This window comes from Mytilus galloprovincialis, chromosome 11, assembly GCF_965363235.1.
Source record: "Mytilus galloprovincialis chromosome 11, xbMytGall1.hap1.1, whole genome shotgun sequence".
NCBI lineage: Eukaryota > Metazoa > Mollusca > Bivalvia > Mytilida > Mytilidae > Mytilus > Mytilus galloprovincialis.
This window is the reverse complement of record NC_134848.1, coordinates 39558382-39581614: the sequence shown is the minus strand read 5'-3', so window position 1 is coordinate 39581614 and position 23233 is coordinate 39558382. Positions and strand designations below refer to the sequence as shown.

General features: G+C 31.3%; 1 protein-coding gene across 1 annotated transcript in view; it reads left to right on the top strand.

Moving 5' to 3' along the window:
* Nucleotides 1–12780, top strand: part of LOC143052162 (uncharacterized) — a 48281-nt gene extending 35501 nt beyond the window's left edge. Inside the window, exons 25-33 of the mRNA XM_076225113.1 lie at nucleotides 57–180; nucleotides 550–709; nucleotides 3783–3862; nucleotides 4566–4669; nucleotides 5767–5913; nucleotides 8517–8595; nucleotides 8788–8907; nucleotides 9150–9254; nucleotides 10288–12780. Of these exons, the coding sequence (XP_076081228.1) occupies nucleotides 57–180; nucleotides 550–709; nucleotides 3783–3862; nucleotides 4566–4669; nucleotides 5767–5913; nucleotides 8517–8595; nucleotides 8788–8907; nucleotides 9150–9254; nucleotides 10288–10350 (982 nt within the window). The 3' untranslated portion in view covers nucleotides 10351–12780. The remainder of the gene's footprint in view (nucleotides 1–56; nucleotides 181–549; nucleotides 710–3782; nucleotides 3863–4565; nucleotides 4670–5766; nucleotides 5914–8516; nucleotides 8596–8787; nucleotides 8908–9149; nucleotides 9255–10287) is intronic.
* Nucleotides 12781–23233: the final 10453 nt, after the last annotated feature.

Here is a 23233-nt window from a genome sequence, read left to right as displayed (position 1 = left end):
CCAAGGCCCTGTATACTGTATATATACTGATGATAATCTTTGTTCATTTATTGTAGAAAACGTTACAGTGGAAACACATTAAATGTGCCACAGGAAACTAAGGCCCTGTACTCTTTATCTAGTCATGAAGGTGGTGATGAATATTCATCAGAAGCATCAGAAATGGATACACATGGACCTGTTAGTATTTTAAGCCATTTGAATACTGTAAATTTAGATATTAATGCATGCACTGATTATTTTTAGAATCACTGATTACTTGAAAATGTGAGACATAATTAATTTTATTTATACAAAATATGTGAAGGAAAATATCACTACTGGCATTATAAAAGCAAGTTAACTGATACTATACATTTCAAGCATTTTAAATAATTTCTTATTTTTTATCATTTTGGGGCAGCTAAACAAAGGCTAGACTAATTTTTTCTCTTCATTATTTATTGTAAAAGTTAATTGTTAGAGAAAAGAAGTATCTGCTAGATTTTATATTGTTTTTATAGAAGTGTAGTTAATAAGTTGCGCCTTTTTACCCTTTTCATGTTTAAGGTACCAAACTGGATCAAGCAGGAGTTAGCTCTCTCTGAAGATGAGTTAAATGATGGTAATGAACCAGATGATACCAGTGACCATTCTGATGATGAAATTAGAAGTGGACTTGTTGATGCCTCTATGTCCAGTATACAGATAAATAAAGAATTAACAAACAGTAGGTATTATCTCCCTTGTTGTGAAGATAGGAGTTATCTCCCCTACTGACAAATAAGAAGTGGACTTGTTGATGCCTCTATGTCCAGTTAACTCGAATAATTCAAGCCCTCCCGTGTTCGATTTTCTCCCACACGAGGGCTTGAACTCCTTATGATCATTGGCCGGGTCGCCTGCTCTCTGAGAGAGAGAGCCAATCGGCGGCGATCAGGATAATGAGTCTGCGCAACTGTCTTACCAAACACATGTGTTCAATTAACACAAATCCGATAATAATTAATTAACACCAATTAACATCAGTTTACATCATTTAACATCGATTAACATCCGGAACTCCTCCTTCTTTAGCTGCCAACTTAAATAAAATTCCTATATTGCATAGCGGTGTGAATTTTCCGGTTGACGGTCTTTATCGAGGAAGACGTTTAGGCGTTAATGTAGCCTTCGTAGATGAGTGGAATATAACGACTGAATTATTCGGGTTAATGTCCAGTATACAGATAAATAAAGAATTAACAAATAGTAGGTATTACATTCCTTGTTGGTGAGTGGAAATGATAGAAGTTATAGATCTACAAAACTAATATAACAAAGGAAAATTATCAATTGAAAAAAATAGACAATGTGTCTCCTTTTGTGATCAAACAAATGAGATAAATGACCATGTATTGTAAAGTTCACCCTACATGAGGTTATCAACTGCCTATTTGAAGGACATAGAACAATAAAATTGGGAATGGAAATGGGGAATGTGTCAAAGAGACAGCAACCCCACCAAAGAGCAGACAACAGCCAAAGGCCCCCAATGGGTCTTCTGTCAATATTTTTTTCTCTTGGAACTTATATTATGAAGGAACTTCTATTCTGTGAAACTTCAAAACAGCGAGAAAATCCTCCACCTGTAGGTGGTCCTCAGCTGACCCCTAAATAAAATTGTGTACTAGTTCAGTGAAAATTGAAGTGACACTACACTCTAAAACATATAAATGAACTAAAATTAAAAACACATACAAGACTAACAAAGGCCAGAGGCTCCTGACTTGGGACAGGCGCAAAAATGTGGAAGTGTTAAACATGTTTTGTGAGGTCTTAACCCTCCCCCTATAACTCTAGCCAATGTTTAATTAAGAAACACATAGCAATTCGCACAGTAAAACTCAGTTTAAAAGAAGTCAAAGTCCTATGTCAGAATAGGTAACAAAAGAAACTAAACAAAATTAAAAACCAATTGTTCAGAGAACAATTGAAGGTCTTTCCACATCAAAGAAATTAAGAAAAGAAGATAGTTTCTTTATACTGATGGGGATGAATCAATGGTTTGTATTTTCTTTTGAGTGAAATAATGGAGATAATTAGCTACTTCCGATGAAGTGAATGTCACTTTCGGTCTCATATGATAGCTTCTTTCACACTGATTCCAAAAATATTTAGTTTCTATATACTTTCGCCTGTAAAACAGGAGATAATTGGCCACTTCCGGTTTATCAAAAGTCATTTCTAGTCTTAAGTGATACTTAAAAGTATTTGAATTTATTTCATGAAAAAAGTGCAAAAATGGCTACTTCTGATTTTCTCAAGGTCACTTCCGGTTGTCATTTTTCAAGGTCATATGTCATCCAACCTTTTGTAAAAGATCATATGGCTTTATAATGAACCTAGTTGAAGAAATAACCAATAAACCTTATAATAAGACATTTTAGGGGCACTAACTCCTATAAGATGCCATTGGATTGTTTCAGACCAAATGTAATGTATCTTCATTACAATGAAGCAAACATTTTGCACCTGTTCTTTTATATATATCATTAAAAGTGTTGGGGAAAATGCAAAAATAAGCAAAAGTCCATATTTAGAATTTGACCTTGACCTCATTTTCTTAGTTAGGACCTAGGGACCTCAAATAAAAAGGTTCTAGGGTTATAATGTTAAAGGTTTATGAGATAAAAAAAACATACCAACAAATTTATTTTGTAAAGGTAGATAACTCCTATAAAATTTCATCGAATCGCTTCGTTCCAAATTAGCCAAAAATTCCTAAGGATGTAAAGAACAAGTAGAAAAAAGAATTTTGAGGATATCATTTTGTTACAAAGAAGATGCACACAGATGATAAACAGTAAATAGGGAGATAACTCTTACAAAGAAAATTGTTCGTCTTAGCAGAGTGAAATTTAGCAGCGCATAAACTGTACGATACCATGTTAGAAATATCTAAGCAACATATTGTGAAACAAAAATTTCAAAACTTGGCGGAAAAAAATTTAATAATAATCAGAAGAAATACAATAGGTCTTTCCATAGAATAGTGGAAAGACCTAATTACAATTATACATGAATGAACAAAGGACTACTAGTAGTTACTGACATGATCGCACCAGATCTACATTAAATTGATTGAAAGATAAAATCTTCTTTATATGAAAATCAAGGTCAATTATTGTGACTAAAAAACACAGCAAGTATTTTACTGCCCCAACTTAAGCAGAAACTGCAAACAAAACCTGACATGAGAATAAACTGATTAGAGAATTATTATCTCCCTTATTTATGATACAATATCCTGGGATCTGACCCCACCTCATATTCGGATTGGTAAGGCCGAGCAAAATAGTATCCATGTGACAATTTTAATCACTGAACTGGACTGAATTGAATTGCATATTTGTGCACATTGTTCTTTAGCAAGGTTCAGGGGCGGATGCAGGAATTTTCGAAAGGGGGGGGTGCTAACCCAGGGCACCCAGGGCAAAGAGGGGGTGCAAAACATATGTCCCGATACAAATGCATTGATCGGCAAAAATAAAGGGGGGGTGCGCACCCCCGGAACCCCCCCCCCCTGGATCCGCCACTGAGGTTTAGATTTTTATTGCAAAATCTTTACTCAAAATTGTTTTTTTCTGGAATATTGAAACAATTATTTTGGCTATATTAAAATGTCCTTTCATATATGAAGAAATGATGCTTTCCCAAAATGCATCCTTCTAACATCCAATTACATGTTGTATGTTTTTCAACCAATAGATTCATAGTTTGTAAGATGCTGACCTACTTACTATACTTTTAATATTTTATAGGAAAAAATTGTGATGATTCGTCTAATCCTGAAGGGAAACTGTCCAAAGATTTCAGTAACTCAGCAAAGTTTACAGTACAGGTATGATACTAGTTCAAATATATAATTATTTGTGATAAAAAAAACTCTGTTGGAATGTATAAACAAAAGTTTCAATTCATGATCATTTATTAAATGATAAAATAAGAATTAAAATATGAAGCAAAATATATTAAGATTATAATTTTACTTAATTTTAAGCACACAGATTATGAACAAATCAATTAGGACAGTGGTAAAAAGGTATGACTAAAGAACAAACTGTAAAAATCAGTAGATAAGGGAAGCCTCCTCACATCTTTATTAAGGTGGTACCTAACACTACAGGGAGATAACTCTGTAAAATCAGCTTAACGTTTTAATTACCTTGTGATGTTAAGGGAATATTAAGCTTCTCAATGATCAAAATAAATGTGTCAAACTGCTATATAACCAGTGTAATTTTCCTGATAAAACCGTTAATTCAAATTTATTGAAATTTTTATATTTTTGTCAAAGTGTCAAAGTAAATTGTTTGTAAAAATTTTATGAAAATTAAATGACCAAATTAATTTTAGTGAAGGTGTTGGGTACCACCTTAAGAACCAAAAACCAAAACAAGACACTAAGTAAAAATCTTATTTAAAATTTCCAGATACTAATAGTTTTATAATTAATTCTTATTTGTTTATTATGTATTTTTGTTGGATTTATAATGTTGTAATTATCATGTGTATGTTAAAGTCTTTGATTTGTTTCTTTTTAGGCCTTTGGAAAGGTTGAGGTCCACCAGGTTAAAAGCCTGTCATACAACAGTACAGAGAGTGAGTTAGATCTACAATCTGACGGAAGTTCTAAGGATAATAATGAGTAAGTCTGGCCCCTTTTAAATAAGATATCTCAGACCCAGTCAAGTCATTGTAACTGAATCTGTATCTTTAATTAAATCTAAATGACCTTATAATTGAAAATTTTACTATCATTTTTCCTGACTTGAAATATGGACTTGTTTAGCTTCAAAAGTCATAAATTGTCGTTCCTGTCTTTGTCATTTTAATTGAATTATTGGAAATTTAGAATTAATGGGAAGTTTTTAACCAGATTTTTGTGTCAAAAATGTCGGTTATTGATTTGGGGATGTACAGCGGGCGGCCCGGCTTCGGGCGTGCAGGCGGCAACCAAATATTGTCCGTGCATTTACTCATGAAGCGTTCAACCAAACCTTTTAAGATTTTAATATGTTGTTACTGACAACAAAATGGAGGTCAAGTTCAATAATGACGATTTTTACTTTTACCGTTCAGGAGTTACGGTTCTTGAAAGTTTTAAAAATGTCGTGTCCGTGCATTTACTCATGAACCAGTCAACCAAACCTTTTAAAATTTTAATATGTTGTTACTGACAACAAAATGGAGGTCAAGTTTAATAATGACGGTTTTGACTTTTACTGTTCAGGAGTTACGGTTCTTGAAAGTTTAAAAAATGTTGTGTCCCTGCATTTACTCATGAACCGTTCAACCAAACCTTTTTAGATATTTTCAAAATCCTAGGTAGGTGGACTTAGTAATTTTTTCTTACTTTATGCATTAAGGGCACACAGTTTGTCCTGCTAGAGGGTCATTTTCTATCTACCGGTAGTCTATATGTTGTTATTGTTGACAACATGGAAGTCAAGTTTGATATTGATAATCATAAATTTTACTTATTAGGAGTTTTGGTCCTTGTAATATTGATAAATGCCAGAACACAAATAAATGTTAAAGAATCCGGTTTACTGTCATTTTGACAGCTCTTGTTATTAATTAGAGGGGGTGGGGGGTAAAATTAATTGTAATCTTCTACATTATAAGCATAGATAACAGTAACTATTGTAATTGTACTGTTAATGGTGGAGATGTTCAATAATAATTGATTGTATTTAATTTAAACTTTTTAGTGCATGTATCAGATTTTCATTTTTTATTCAGATCTAAACAAACTAAAGACAACAACAGACTGAAGATTGATGTGGCTAGGGTAAGAAAGGTATCACCACAGACCATCAGGAACAGACTACCACCAGGACCATCAGGGACCAATAGAAATAAGGTCCAATCTAGAGATAGAGGCCAAGGGTAAGTTATTGTTTGTGTATTGGTATTTTTTTGCCCCCATCGTAGGCTACAGAGGCATTAAGTATTATCCTTGACCGGCTGTCTTTCTGTCCTATGGTCTTCATGTTCTTCCTTCTTTTTGTATTTCTGTCCTTCCATCTTTTGTCTCTTTGCCTGTCCCATTTCAAAACAAAGGGAAAGTCAACTCAAAGAACGAGGGTTTTATTTTAAGAGATACATGTTAGTACATAACATCGAGGAAAAATAACTATTATAGGAAAATGTACCTCTAGTTACCAAAAACTATAAACAGAAAACTAATGTTTTTTTTTATTAATGACACCCATGGTTTATTTTTAGCTCACCTGGCCCAATGGGCCAAGTGAGCTTTTCTCATCACTTGGCGTCCGGCATTCGGCGTCGTTAACTTTTTCAAAAATCTTCTCCTCTTAAACTACTGGGCCAAATTTAACCAAACTTGCCACAATCATCATTGGGGTATTTAGTTTAAAAATTGTGTCTTGTGACCCGCCAAACCAACCAAGATGGCCGCCATGGCTAAAAATAGAACATAGGGATAAAATGTATATTTTGGCTTATAACTCTGAAACCAAAGCATTTAGAGCAAATCTGACAGAGAGTGAAATTGTTTATCAAGTGAAGATCTATCTGCTCTGAAGTTTTCAGATCAATCGGACAATCGTTTGTTGGGTTGCTGCCCATGAATTGGTAATTTTAAGGAAAATTTTCAGTTTTCGCTTATTATCTTGAATATTATTATAGATAGAGATAAACTTTCAACAGCAATAATGTTCAGCAAAGTAAGATCTACAAATAAGTCACATGAACAAAATGGTCAGTTGACACCTTAAGGAGTTATTGCCCTTTATAGTCATTTTTTACCAATTTTTCGCAAATTTTTGTAATCTTTTACAAAAGTCTTCTCCTCTGAAACTACTGGGCCAAATTTAACCAAACGTGGCTACAATCATTATTTGGGTATCTAGTTTAAAAAATGTGTGTGGTGGCCCAGCCAACCAACCAAGATGGCTGCCATAGCTTAAAATGGAACATAGGGGTAAAATGTAGATTTTGGCTTATAACATTGAAACCAAAGCATTCAAAGCAAATCTTACAAGGGGACAACTTGTTTATCAAGTAAAAATCTATATGCCCTGAAATTTTCAGATGAATTGGACAACTAGTTGTTAGGTTGCTGCCCCCTGAATTGGTAATTTTTATGGAAATTTTGGTCGTTTTTGGTTATTGTCTTGAATACTATTATAGATAGAGATAAACTGTAAACAGCAATAATGTTCAGCAAGTTAAGATTTACAAATAAGTCAACATGACCAAAATGGTCAGTTGACCCCTTAAGGAGTTATTGCCCTTTATAGTCAATTTTTAACAATTTTCATTAATTTGATAAATTTTGGTAAGTTTTTACAAAATATTTTCCTCTGTAACTACTGGGCCAAGTTCATTATAGATAGAGATAATTGTAAGCAGCAAGAATGTTTAGTAAAGTAAGATCTAACACATCACCATCACCAAAATACAATTTTGTCATGAATCCATCTGTGTCCTTTGTTTAATATTCACATAGACCAAGGTGATCGACACAGGCTCTTTAGAGCCTCTAGTTTTATGTATTCTGTGTTTATTCTGGTAGCTTAATTTTACTCAGCAGCCTCATGTTGTTGTCAGCGTCGACTGTGTCTTCAGCGTCGTCTGCATCGTTGTCCGAAGATGCATGGTTTCTGGATAATTACTTTAGTATAAGTATATAGAAATTTATAACATTTTAACACAATGTTTTTAACGACAAAAGGAAGGTTGGGATTGATTTTGGGGTTTATGGTCCCAAAGGTTTTAGGAATAAGGGGCCAAAAAGGGTCACAAATAAGCATTTTTATAGTTTCCAGTCAATAACTTGTGTTCAAGTGTATAAATCTCTCTGAAATTATACCACAAAGCTCCATACTACAAATGAATGGTTATGAGGGGTTATGGCTCAAATCATTTAGCAATTGGGTCAAAAAAAGGGGGAAATCAAGGGTTTTTCTGGTTAAAGGACAATTTAGACAATTAAAAAGCAGTGTAAGGGAGGTAATTTCAATTCCATTTAATGAATACTGTTATATATATATATATATAATTGATTATTTCCCTTATATATACATTAGAAATTTGAATTGAGATTATTTCTGGAATGAGGAAAAGGGGAGGTGAAAAAAAATTGGTGGAGGGTACAAAAAATTAAAAAGAAAATTTCTTCATTAATTTTTTTTTGAGGGGATTAATATCCAACAGCATAGTGTATTGCTCAAAAGTAATAAGATTTTTTTAAGTTCATTAGACAACATTCATTCTGTGTCAGAAACCTATGCTTTGTCAACTATTTAATCACTATCCAAATTCAGAGCTGTATCAAGCTTGAATGTTGTGTCCATAATTGTTCAGGGTTTGACCTCTGCGGTCGTATAAAGCTACACCCTGTGGAGCATCTGGTTAATTGATAAAGTAAGCAGACAATTTGAGAGCAATTGATGTAAAATAAATATATATTATATAAAACAAATTGCTATTGAATATATTTGCAAACATAACATTTTTTGTTATAGGCAAGATTGGAAGGAACAGCTAGCAGCCAGGGGATTTGTATCTGATGTCACTGTTAAAAGGAAACAAGAGGCTCTTAAGGTAAAATATAACAAAGTACTGTAGACACATTTTAATTTTTATTAGAGAGACTGCATGCCGACGTCTAGATGTTTGGTTGAAATCATATTACAGTAAATAGTGTGTAAATATTTATTCAGTTAAAAGGAAATAACCTAAATCATTTTATACTATTGCTATTTTTCTGTATAAAACAAAATTATGTCCTTTCAGAATGAATTGGAACTAACAAGAGGAGAGAAAAGAAGAGCTCAAGAAAAGATAAAAATCTTAGAAGAGGAACATAAGTTTCAGACAGAACTGTTGAAGAGAGAGGTAGAAAAGAAGGCAAAGGTATATTTTTGTTTAAAAATGTAAAAAAGAAAACATCCACAAATAATGGAAAAAAAATACAATGATTAAAGGAAAAAGAAACCTTAACAACAACAAAATGTGTGTTATCTTAAAAAAATAAGCTCCTAGTTCTATCAATGTATTTTTAATCATTTGATTTTGAATTTAGGATAACATTTCCATCTTTTGAGAATATGAGGTAGAAAGTAAAAATTAAATTTATATGACATATTTCTTTATAGGAGAGAGAAGCAGCATTAGAGGGAGAAATATCTGACCTACGGAAACAGATTACCGACCAGAAATCACAGATGCAAGATCATCAGAAAGCTGTCATGGCACTTCAGGTAAAACAGTCATACCTGCTATAGACATGATAGAGGTCACCTTTATATATGTGTTAAGGATGTTCGCTGCTCATTTTCAAAATAAATAATTTTTCAAAAACTAGTATGTATTAATAGGGAATAAATTGAGGAATCAAAAAAGCAAAAAAAATATAGGGGCCAATGTGCTTGTTTTCGAGATATTAGCCATTGGAATTTTGGCAGGAAAATGTTCTCTCATGCTTTTTCATAGCTTTATCATTGATCAGTTTAAGTTCTCAAATACTATTAAAAAATAAATAAAATTTTATAAGACTTTTACAAATGACTTATAATTATACATGTAAAAGATTTATAAAAAGAAAAATGGGGGTTCATGGGGATTTTTTTTTAGGGCATTCAAATGGATAAAACAAGAGGATAGCAAATATCTGACAGAAATTACAAAGCATGACAAGCAAACATCCTTTTAAAGTGTTTTGTTGTGAAGTGTAAAGTTCAAGGTTGTGTATAAAGTCAAACCTGATCACAAAGTTTTACTTTCACTTTGTTTTAATCTTATTCTGATCTTCCAAAGATACAATTTATTTTTATCATAATCTAGAAATTATTAAAAATAAATACCCTCTCAAAATTGTACCAATTTGCAGTTAGCAAAAAAACCTGTCAGGCCACCATTAACCTATAAAAATATTAAAAAAAAAGTATCAAAAATTTAATTTGGAATCAAAATTTCTATGCTCAGATTGATCGTCAAAATCATCATATCATATATGAATGAATGAATGATTTATTATAGTGCAACCTGTATATATACAATAGATACATATCAATACAATATTACATTACAGCCAGCCAGATAGGCTTACGATGCACTGACAAATTAAAGTTCAGAATTTTGAAAAATAGATAACACATAGTTTTGGACGAATGTCTAAATTATTAGAAAATTCAACAGTTCAAGTAATATATGATACTTATTTGAAATTCATTATCCCAAATTGTTTGTTGATGTCATTGTTTAAAAAATCTTATTTTTTTATTTATTTTATAGAATGATTTGAAGAAAGTGAAGGAGAGATCTGGTAGAGATAGCAAAGTCTGTAATCTACAGTGAACCAAGTTCAAATCCTTTAGACTAACACTTCAATTTACAGGATACCAATTTTCTTTGAATTTGTGTATAACCTAGTACCACAAATTTATATGTTTAAAGAATAACAACTGTTCTATAGGCTTGTATGCACATCTTCTTTTTTATATTACCGGTAGTCAAAACCATGATTTTTTTCAATATCCCTGAAAAATTGATACCCACAAAAACATAATTTAAATGAATTCACAGTAGTTTGTTGAAGGGGTCATAATCTGAGACATTCAGTGTCCTACTCTTTTCTTAGACAGCTAAAATATATTTTTTTTATTACCTGATTTATGGAAGGCTGTGCTTTTAATTGAATCTTAAAAAATACTGATCATCTTAGATTCTCATAATAAAGTGAGCAACTTTGTCATATACTTCAGTCTAAATTTCTCGTCCTTATGATATATTATGAAGCTTAAAATAGTGGATACCATTCATTACATAGTAACTGCTGCCCTAAGTAGATTGATGGGAATTGTAAATCTTAACATTCATGATTGGTAACCAACCTTCTTGGATTGAGAAAAAAATGTGTTTTTGTTGATATGTGATTTATTGGTTTTATGTATTAATCATGCATTGAAGTCTATATGAAATTTATAATTAAAAAAAAATAAATATTAAGATTTTTGCCCCAAATTTGGTCCACCTTAACCCTAGAAAATCATGACCCTAACCAATATTATGTTATTTGTTGCTTTTACATCCTGGCTGTTAGAGTATAAGTTGTTCTATATTATGTTATATTGAGTCTGATCATCTTCTAAATGGACATATTTACATTTGTATGCAAATTTGTCTGTTCTTACTTGGTACAAGCTCTGGAGAAAAAAAAATCATCAGAAAAAAAACATGTGACATCATAATTTTACTTTATAATCTTCAGTCTAGATAGTGTTGATTGTGACTTCAAAAGATTATTTTTAGCTAGATCTAGTGTAATATAGAGCAAATTCAGCTAAATACCTGAAATGTAAATACATATATACTTTTGCAAAGTATTAAAATATACAATGAGAAGATCCAACTTTGAAGTTAAGAAGATTTGAAGCACACCATTGTAGTAAACAGATGCTATTACAGATTATTTGAAGTATAAATGTCATCGCCATATTGTAAATAACCTGCTAATTCATATAAAAAAAAATTAAGTTATAAAGTAAAATCTGGTGAATTTGATCTATATTGATAAGTCAGTGCCCAATATTTACCAATCTTGATGGGTTTATTTTTTGGTGAATTAGTTGACCCCAGTAAATCAGTGTAAAAACATCATAGAACAAATGATTATTAATACTTATTACTGTGACGTTATAAAATCCTCGATGGTTTTAGTACTTGAAACAGTTTTTTTGTAATAATGTCAACTCAGAAATTTTTACATACATTTTTTGCAATTTTTTAAAAAGGTGCAAAATTATTTATCACATTAAATAAAATGCTCCATACAAACAATTTTAATTTGCAAAAACATCCAACAGCAATTTACTGAAAAATAAAACCATGGCAAAAATTTACATCATACAATAAGGCCTTTTCCAAAAATATATTGTTGTCAGAGTTCTATTCTTATTTCTGGACCTCTTGTAGAAATGTATATGTTAAAGTGCCTATCAACTGGAAATTCATTGTATTTACTCGTGTCAGAACTCAATAAAATGGGTATAAATAGTCTATTACTTTACATGTATTTTATTTTCAGTTAGTTATTTTGATAAGAAAAAAACTTTGTTGAGATAAGTTATGCTATTCCGTCCCAAATTTTTCATAACTTTCTTAATTCATGAATGCAGGAATTCTGTTGTTTCATTACCTGGTTTTTCTTATTGTAGAATAACAATGTGTATTTTATTCTATTCATGGAATTAAATGTGTATTTTATTCTATTCTTAGAATAACAATACTAATTTATCTTAATCATGGAATTACAATATGTAATTTATTCTATTCATGGATTCCAATGAGTTAATTATTCTATTCATAGAATTACAATATGTAATTTATTCTATTCATAGAATTACAATATGTAGTTTATTCTATTCATAGAATTACAATATGTAATTTATTCTATTCATAGAATTACAATATGTAGTTTATTCTATTCATAGAATTACAAATGTAATTTATTCTATTCATAGAATTACAATATATAATTTATTCTATTCATAGAATTACAATTAATTTATTGTATTCATAGAATTACAAAGTGTATTTAATTTTTTTTGTGAGTGTACTCTTTTTGTGTTGTTTTGATATTTCTATATTTTTTACATGTATTTAAATTTTTTGTGAACTTTTACACTTGTTTTGTTTTCTTTTGCATTTGTTATTGAACATTTTGATGAAGGGATGTTTACATATAATGTACATGCCATCTTTCCAAATAAAAAAAATAAAACTTAAGTTTTAGTTATTCATTTCAAAACATTTACAGAAATCTGTCCATCTAAATACTGTATTTGGTGATACAAGCACACAGTTTTTTGTAGAACTCATCAAGGGTTTATGACCAAGGTCCCTGGTATTATTTATAGTTGTAAATTGATAAGAGAGAAGCAAAATAAAATAGACAAAACTTTTCAGCAGGATTCTCTCTAAGGACTTATATTTTTGTGGCCATGGCATGCTTATTACCACTAAACACAGATCATTTATTTGAAAACTCATTATTATGACCAAGGACTCTGGTATGAGTAAAAATTGTAAATAGGAAAGAAGCAAGATGAAATGGACAATCAGCAGGATTTTAGTAAGGATTTTTGAAGGCAAGTCGAATGACATATTTTTATTTTTGCCATGACATGTCCAACATCCAGAAGATGAAATTTCATTTCTATATAATTTATGATTTCAGTCCCCAATTAAGACAAAGTAGACGAAGGAAATGACACAACATTTAAGATTTATTTTTTAACACTCATTATAAAATCATGATATGTGTGCTACAGCATTGTCCAATCTGTGTGTATCTTTTAACTCACCAGTTTTCAACATTATCAGCTATGACAGACTTACAGGATCACAGGACTCATGGTCTTGTTCTAATGAGAACCCTGCTTTTACCTATTACAAATGTTTATTGACTCAGCTGGATCAAATCAAAGACTATAAAAGTATAGTTGGTTGACCGTTATGGAATAACCGTTTCACAAATGATATCGGATATGTTCCTTACGTCGTAACTACAATCCCCTTCCCTTTCATGAATATGACCTACCGAATTAGACTATTTACCGGATTTGTAATCACTTACCCTTCCGGAGCACCTGAGATCACCCCTAGTTTTTGGTGGGGTTCGTGTTGTTTATTCTTTAGTTTTCTATGTTGTGTCGTGTGTACTATTGTTTTTCTGTTTGTCTTTTTTATTTTTAGCCATGGCGTTGTCAGTTTGTTTTAGATTTATGAGTTTGACTGTCCCTTTGGTATCTTTCGTCCCTCTTTTATTACATATTTGCTGCTTTTCTGCTAAGTATGCAGCTTTTGACCTGTACTGTAGTACTTTAACCTATAATGCTTTTACAAATTAAGATTTAGATGGAGAGTTGTCTCATTGGAACTCATACGACATCTTCTTATATCTATTTAGAATTAAGAGTGAAGAGTGGTTGGTTGGATTTTAGCAGGGTTAATAGTTAAAATACACAAATTTATGCAAGTCCTGATGTGCATGTAGTATTTGCCACTGGACGTTTAACACCAATTCATCATATTCAATACACAGCTATTACATCTTTCGATGATTAAGTTACATTTATATAAATAAAGTTTGTGTAGTCTTGATTCAAATAAAACACATAACTAGAAAGTAGGTCATGTAGTCTTGATTCAAATAAAACACATAACTAGAAAGTAGGTCATGTAGTCTTGATTCAAACAAAACCCGTAACTAGAAAGTAGCTAGCTTTTATATGCAGGCCCTATGAATATTTATTGTAATGTGGGCTTAGTATGTGAAAAAATATCATGTTTGCCTTAGTCATCAATGTCTACAACAAATATTGTATACTTCTCTCAGTTATTTTAAAATTAATTTTCAAAGTTCGTCAAATCAGATTTTTTTTTTATTAATTCATATTACCTGGGACTGATACTGAAAGCTGTGACTACTATAACATGTGTGTTAAAGTAGTCTCACCCATATACTAGCATACATAGAAAACGTAGATTGAAAAATATGACTTCAACACGTAAAACGTAGCTTGAAAAAATGAGTTCAACACGTAAACATGTTATTTTTTTTATTTTTTAAACCGAGCAAACATGGCTTCGATCATATTACAATTAATCTAGTATATGTTTCCAAACATCAATAGATATAAGTATCTGACATTGAAATAGTAAACTATTTAACAAACATTCAGCTGTATTGTGTGTAAAAAGGCACGCAATTCGGTCATTTGATTTTTTTACGTTTTTCTCAAATTCTATATTGCACAGTAAAGGATTTAATGGTAAGTATAGATTTCTACGTTTATCTTTTTAATTTGTATTTTTATCAATATCATTCCATTTCTATAAATCTAAATGGAATATATCGATGTATAGATATCTTAAATTTTGATAATTTTTGCCAAAAAAAAATACAATATAGACAGAGCTTAATTAAAATAAAACATGCAGCTGTTAATTCAGTGGTCAAAGGTTACTTTCATTCATATAATGGAAAAGGGGTGTGCTGGCTTATTTCGATATAAATTTTGGTTGTGGTATCTTTTATACATGTATAACATTCGGTACTTACGTGAATATGTGAATATTAAAGAAAGAATGACTTATTTACAATATATATTAATCATTAATATATAAATATTAAATCAAATTACTACTAGATACTTCTGATATCACTTCATTTGGAATTCGCCATTTTAGAAAACGTTGTGATTGTCTAATAACTTTCTATACTCAACGAACTTTCTGCCAATGACATGAGATTATATTTCAACTTGGATGTGCGAATTTTTACCAAACATCTATCTAATTCGCGGTAGTTATAGTGTCCGGCTAGGATCGTGGTTTTTCGAGTGATTTGGTCCGTTTTATTCGAGTGTAGTTCGGGCTTTGCTTTTTCAAATGAAAAAGCATGCGAAATCGTTTATTAACTGCTTATTCGTAATTATAATGGGGTTTTTTCACGACTACCCACCTATACATGTTTTGATCAACAAAGAATCACAATTTCCTTGTATCTAACAGATCAAATGAGTGTTTATTATTGTCCGGGCTTTTTCGAGAGCAACTGTGAAATCGTCCGGGTTTTTCAACAAATGGTCCGTTTTTTTAATAGAAAATTTTGATGAAAAAAAAGGTTATATTGACTTGAAAGAAATACTTTTGACTGTAATCAAATGAAGGGCAATATCATACCCTCCCAACAAATCACAAAGCCATATTACTATGGTGATCAAAATTAACCTTTTTCGAATTAATTCCGTTTGGAAAACGTTCTACCACAACTTTCCAGTATTAAATTAGAAATTATTGGATCCTATATAAAAAGGTCTTTAGAATATAGTGTAGGGGACTCATAGTATTTTCAATAGATATAGGAAGATGTGGTGTGAGTGCCAATGAGACAACTCTCCATCCAAATAACAATTTATAAAAGTAAACCATTATAGGTCAATGTTCGGCCTTCAACACGGAGCCTTGGCTAACACCGAACAACAAGCTATAAAGGACCCCAAAATTACTAGTGTAAAACCATTCAAATGGGAAAACCAACGGTCTAATCTATATAAAACAAGAGAAACAAGAAACACGTATAAATTACATAAACAAACGACAACTACTGTACTTCAGATTCCTGAGAGTTTTTTAGGGGACGTTTTATGCTATACCGTTGTCCGTCCTTGTCAGCAAGTCGGACAATAACTCACAAACGCAGTAACCGATTTACATGAAACTTCGGAGAATTGTTTATATCTATTGAGATATCCTCCCTTTTATGAATTTTAGATTTTACGTGTGCTCTATGCAGTGTGGTACGAGAAATATTTATTCATGCAAGATATAGATAATGAGCCACAACCATAAGAGAATGAACTTTATTCTTTGAAAACGCTACGGGAGTAGCATGCGCTCATGGCGCAGCTTTTTATTAAAAAACCCAGGAAGGAACCTACTGGACAGCAGAGAAGAATCAGAAAAATGCTATGCAATAAGAAATATTCTAATAAAAGAAGTCTGCTCCCTGGCTCCACAAAATAAAATCATAAAAACAAGAACAAAAAACATACACAAAATAAATCCGACCAATTTTTTATTCCCATTTACAATAGATTTAAATTTCATAATTATATAGACAGTTAACAATGAAATGAATTGTAGTTCATCAGCTTTACACACTATGCGAACGTCTCAAAACAAATTGTCTATGCTTACATTATATTTTCGGCATCATGCATATATAATGAACATGTAATTTATAAGAAGTAAAAATACAACAGTATATTTTTTATAAAAATGTACGATACTTGTTTATAAAGTTTAATCGTAGTACACAATACATTGGCCATGATGGTTTTGTGCCTTGAAAAGTACATAATTTGAACTCTCTTTTTTTTTAATTGTTTTTAAACGTAAATACACTGACATTTAACACAATAAGCTACAGAAATTTGTATAATCACTCGATAAAACACGGACGCACTCGAAAAAGCCCAGCCCAGGAGTAGGGACAATAAGGCCCTTATTTGGCCCAAAAATTACTGCAAATTTAAAAGTTATCATACATATGCCTAAATTAATGAAAACTTGACTAAGGTATAAAGTACTAAGAAAAACTACACAAATTTGAAATCGAACAAGTTACCATGGCAACAAATCATGACCTGATTTGCATATTTTGTTAAATTTCATGATTTTCCTTGTTTTTTCATCGTGTTTTAAGTATATTTTACATAGAAAAAGTATGTGCGCACCCAAGAAATAACATTAAGTAGTGGTGAGATTATGCCAATAGTTATATTAAAGCTTCTGTTAAATTATTTTGTTGTTTCTCGGCTGCGCAGGATGTTTCCACAATGAAAACAAAGACAGAAAACTGCATAAATTCTCTATTTTTCATCGTTTTTGTGAAAACAGTACATATTATGACGTCATTAGATAAAAATCTTTAAGTTTTTCAAGTTTTTATATTTCTTGACCCTATGCATTTCTTAACATTATGTGTCAATTTGAAATGGTTATCAATCATTTTATTTTCTTGGGCCAAAACCAGGCCTAAATGCCCATACTCTTTTGGTCTAAAAATGTCGTTTTTAATGCAATAACAAGAATTTTTGTAAAGTGTCTGTATATACCTAAGGATATAAAGATTCTCTGTATACATTTCCATCGAAATATGCATTGGTATGTGTATAAAATTGGCTATATTCAGTTTTTTGGAATAAAAGCATTGAATACTAACACACCTTGTATATCTTTGTATGTTAAACTCAAGCGTCTATATCACGTTTTGTCAGAAAGGAAGTCTGTAATCACTCGAAAAAAAGTGGTAACACTCGAAAAAGGCCGATCAAATTACTCGAAAAACCACGATTTTAGCTGGACACTATACCGACCGTGTAATTGTACAATCAAATAGTATATTGCTTTTCTATTTGTAGATGCTTCAGGTGAAATTTGCTTGTTTACTTTTTACATTGGTTCGTGCTATAGAGATAGATGAACAATACATAGAACCGTGTCTCAATGAGAAAGATGAAGCTCTAATAACGAGCATGAGACAGACGATGCTAGCATTGAATGAGCAGATGCAAGTTCTGGAAACAAACTTAAAAAGTATGATTTTTTTTTCCAAAGAGTTATTATATCAGTTTGATCTATAAGGTTACTATGTAAAAATAAGAAGATGAGAAATGATTGACCAATGAGACAACTATCCACCAAAGATGTATACTTAAATTTAAACTCAAAGAGATAGAAAAAAATGTATTGATAAAAACTAATAAACATATATTCTGACCAGCAAATTATCAGTTTAAATTAACTGTTGAAAACAAAACTGAGCTATAATTTCAAATAAGAATATTTTATATTTTTTAAGGCATTATACATGCTTTCTATTTTAAGAGTTGTGTTAATACTGGTGAAAAAAGCTAATTGTTGATGCTCTTTATATTAACAAGGTTATAAAAAATATCGAATATTTTTTTTATAGAAAAGTCTACAAATGGAATCCGTCCGGTATATTGTCCAAGTGGTTGGAAGCACTATAGCGGACACTGCTATTACTTCAACGGCGATAACATGTCTTGGACAAGCGCAAAGGTAAGCATAGAACGCATTTCAAAATAACGTTGCATTATGATATCTGATAAAAATCAACACAAAAAGAACGTATTCTAAAAGTAAGATTGAAATTGTGACAATGCAATAGACATCTGTCAACAAAAGAATAATCATACAAAGCCATTTAAAAAAAAATCAATTTTAAGGTACCTTAAAATGTTTATGAAATATCTTACTGAGTGTATAATATATCTTTTATTGCAAATAAAAATCACTGTACTGATTATGCCCATGATGGATCTTTTATTGAAAATAAATGTTATCCATTCTTATGAGATATCTGTATTACTTATGATATATCTGCATAAAATTTGAGGTAAATAAGATATCTTAATTACTTAAATTTCAAAGATGTTTTTACTTTTAAAAAACCAATCTTAAAAAAAATATTTCATATTTATACCTAAAAGTAAATTTTGTTATTTCTTTCAGACTGTGTGTAATAACAAGGGTGGTCACTTAGTTAAGATCGACGATTCGTCAGAAAGCCTTTGGATTATAGAAGTTATGAAAGGTTTGTGTGTGTGCTGTCAAATCTTAACCCAACATCTTATTTTACTCAACACAATGCTTATTCTGTAAAAATTTGAAGACAAGACGTTTAATAATTTCTTCCGTCCGAAGCGGTTTTCTGGATTTACCTTCATCAGGAAAGCTCAAAGCCAAACATTTGAAATCCGAAGATGTATAAGTACCGAAACCGTTAAAGAGCTATATGCAAAAATACCTAAAATAAATAGCCAAATTCATAAAAACTATGCCTGAGGAAGTTGAAACCTTATAGTTTCTTGATAATATCAAAATTTATAAACGGGCAAATTAAGTAAAGTTTGTTAAATCATATCAGTACCAAAGTACTGACTACTGAGCTGATGATACCCTCGGGGACTGATAGTCCACCAGCAGAGGTATCGACCCAGTGATGTAAAAAATTGAAAACAAGACGTTTAACAATTTCTTGTGTCCGAAGCGCTTTTCTGGATTTCTCATAAATATGATTTACAATTACTTTTTTGTAATTACATGATTTTTTTAGTATGTTCATCATTCTCTTCTGAAAGGTGTGTGTGTGTGTAATGTCAAATCTTAACCCAATATCCAGTGCTTTCTAGGTGTTATATTAATTTAATTCTGTCTTTAACAATTCATAATTTTACGATAAAGTTGCTAAAGTAAAATTATAAATTGCCAAAGACAAAATTTTAATATAACAGATCTAAACCAAACAAAAAGTGAAAATTTATTTACTAACACATGCATTTTCAATAAGACTGCCTTATTTTGTCTTTTCATATCAAACAATTTTTTTTATATAACTGTACTTGAAAGAAGACTAGACGGTCTGATTTAGTCTTTTTTAGATTTTTTTCCGTTAAATAATTTGTTGTCTTAAATCAGCCGTTTGTTTTTTCGTTTGAATCGATCACATTTTGTTATGTGATGGTCTTTTATATCCGACTATACGAGATAAGTTTTGTTCATTGTTAAAGGCTGCACAATTGCCTTACGTCCACGTCATCTGACTAAGATATATGTGTCTCATTTGCAATATTTTCTATATAAAAATATACCAAATCGAGTGTGTTACATGGACACTCCACCAGGTTAAAACATCATGCATATTCAAACATATATACAAACCTATATCTTAGTCTTGACCACTGCAAATTATCATAAAAACCATTATAAGGTTACCTAAGTCAGGAACCTCTGGCCTTTTATAACCTTGTATTTTTTTTTATTATTATTAAAATCTGGTTCATTTATTTAGTTCCGAGTTTACTTTGTACTTATTTGGCTTTATAAATATTTTGATATGAGCGACACTGATGAGTCTTATGTAGACGAAAAGCGCGTCTCTCAGGTTTAGTGTGACGTGTATTTTTAAATATAGTCCCTAGTGTAAACAGTGTGTATGAATATAGTCCCTAGTGTAAACAGTGTGTATGAATATAGTCCCTAGTGTAAACATATGAATATAGTCCCTAGTGTAAACAGTGTGTATGAATATAGTCCCTAGTGTAAACAGTGTGTATGAATATAGTCCCTAGTGTAAACAGTGTGTAACTTGCAATTTTTTTTCATACACTTTCCCAATTTATATTTTTCATGCAATGAAATTACGTGTTAAAAAAATGTAATGGGTGCTTTATGTTAAGTAGTGATTTATTCTAGTTAAAAAAAGAAAAAAACAATAGTATGTATGAAACTGTCAAACTGAATTTTAGACCCTCTTAACACAGAGTTGTCCATATATTGAGTTAGAGCTTGTAGACTTTTCTATGATTTTGATATTATTTCTCCCAGTAGTAGTACATTAAACTGTAAAAATCTTTTTGAAATAAAGCAGGTGCGATTTTTATAATTTAAAAATATTGTTTAAAAGAAATATACTACGAAATAACTATGTTATCGGGCCAACTAGTATACGTAATTGTGTAGGGGTCAGATTTTAAAAACCCTCTTCTGGTTGAGGGATTGCTCATTGAAGACCCATTGGTGGCCTTGTGCTGTAAAAGGTGTTTTCTGATATCTGGTCGCGTTGTTGTCTCCATGACAAATTCCCCGTTTGCCTCCTCATTTTTTTATTCAGTGAGACAAACATTATATCCACATACACAATACTTCAAAATACAATTTTATTATTTACTCTTACATTTTAACATTCAGGATCAGGATTAAAAAGTACATGGATTGGCGCAAACGATATATCAAGAGAAGGCAGCTGGGTGTGGGAATCAGACCGATCTAAATTGACATTCAGTAACTGGAACAAAAATCAGCCCGACAATGGTTATGGTGCAGAAGACTGTGCACACATATATATGTACAGTAGTAATTCTTACCGATGGAATGATTATCCGTGCTCGAGTCGCGCAGGATATATCTGTGAAAGGGTAATACAAATGTATATTATTCGAATTCTGCTTCATATTTGTATATGATGGTATCCCCCTCAGTATTCTTTAATTTTTCAATCAGTTTCTGTATCATAAGGAAGAATAGTTAATTCAGAAAAAAATTTATATTTCAACTACAGTATTATTTTCAATTTAGTTTACGATCTATTAACACAGTACACGTTCACGAAAAAACATTCAAACAGGAAAACCAACCGTCTAATCTTTATATTTAAAAAAGAGAAACTAGAAACACGTATGAACAACATCAACAAACGACAATTACTGACTTAGGACAGATGCAAACAAATGCAGCGGGTTTAAATGCTTTAATTAGTACCAACCTTCACCCTTACCTTAAACGATAGTGTAACATCACATCATAGAAAGACACACTATAAAATATCAGTTGAAATGGCTTTACTCGATCACAATACATATTAACACCAACAAGTGAACATACACTGAACACATAAATTTGACCTATGACACAATGTAAATAGTACTAAATACACATATACTTTTGTATGTATTCAGTCTGTATGACAATACCGTTGTGTTCAGCTTTTCGTAGTATCGACCTCATGGAAAGACTTTAATTTTATAAATCAGTTCTTTATTTTTCGTGTAACAATAATATTTTTTATTTTTTTTTATTTTCAGGTTTAAGTACAGAAACTGATACGACTCCACTTTAAATGATACTGATATGTACTTGTTTATTCTTCTGTACCATGTGTAGCAAATAGACGTCCAAGGTGTACATGGTCTATAATTTTATTTCTAAATAAAGCGTCACCTTTCTGCACTTGCCTTATAAATAAAAAAAAAACAAGAGTGCACCCACTGAAATGTCTCGCCTTCTTTACTAATCATTGATATTATGTTGATAGTCCTAAGTATAAAGCTTTATTACAACTGTCAGACTCACATAAACTTAACATTAACCAAGATAGCTAAACAAAGACCAATGAACCATGAAAATGAGGTCAAGGTCAGATGAACCATGCCAGGCAGACAGGTAAAGCTAACAATGCTTCGATACAAGCATTAGCCTTTCAAAAAGGGCTAGTCGACTCTTAGCTGATGAAAATGGAAAGTGCTCTCGCTTTGTAGATTCATTTACTAGAATAGCCACGTGCATCACTCAACAAATTTTACCACACACGTGAGGTCACACGTTATGAAGTAGTATATATCGTTTAACGTTGCTGTTTACGAAACTCCAGAAGATTTGACTATTTATAGATAAAAGTTACCTGTGTACCAATATCATGAATTAAGCATGATAAATTACCAGGCAAAATCTAATTGCTAAATTGCAAAAATAGAGAGGACAAATCCGATACTCTACGGGATTGAAGGACATTTTCTAGGTTTTGATTGTCCTAACCAATCAATAAACTTTGATTATTCACGTCTCGTAATATCTTCCAATCACGTAGCAAGAAAAATTCACGCACTAACTGTCCATCGTTCAATTCTTAATATCGACTCCGAGGAGTCGATAACAACAAATATAGTTGACCTATTACTTATAGTTTAAGAAAAATAGACCAAAACACAAAAACTTTACATTGTGCAATTAACCATGAAATTGAGGTCATGGTCAAATAAAAACCTGCGGAACTGACATATAGATCATAATATATTTCCATACACCA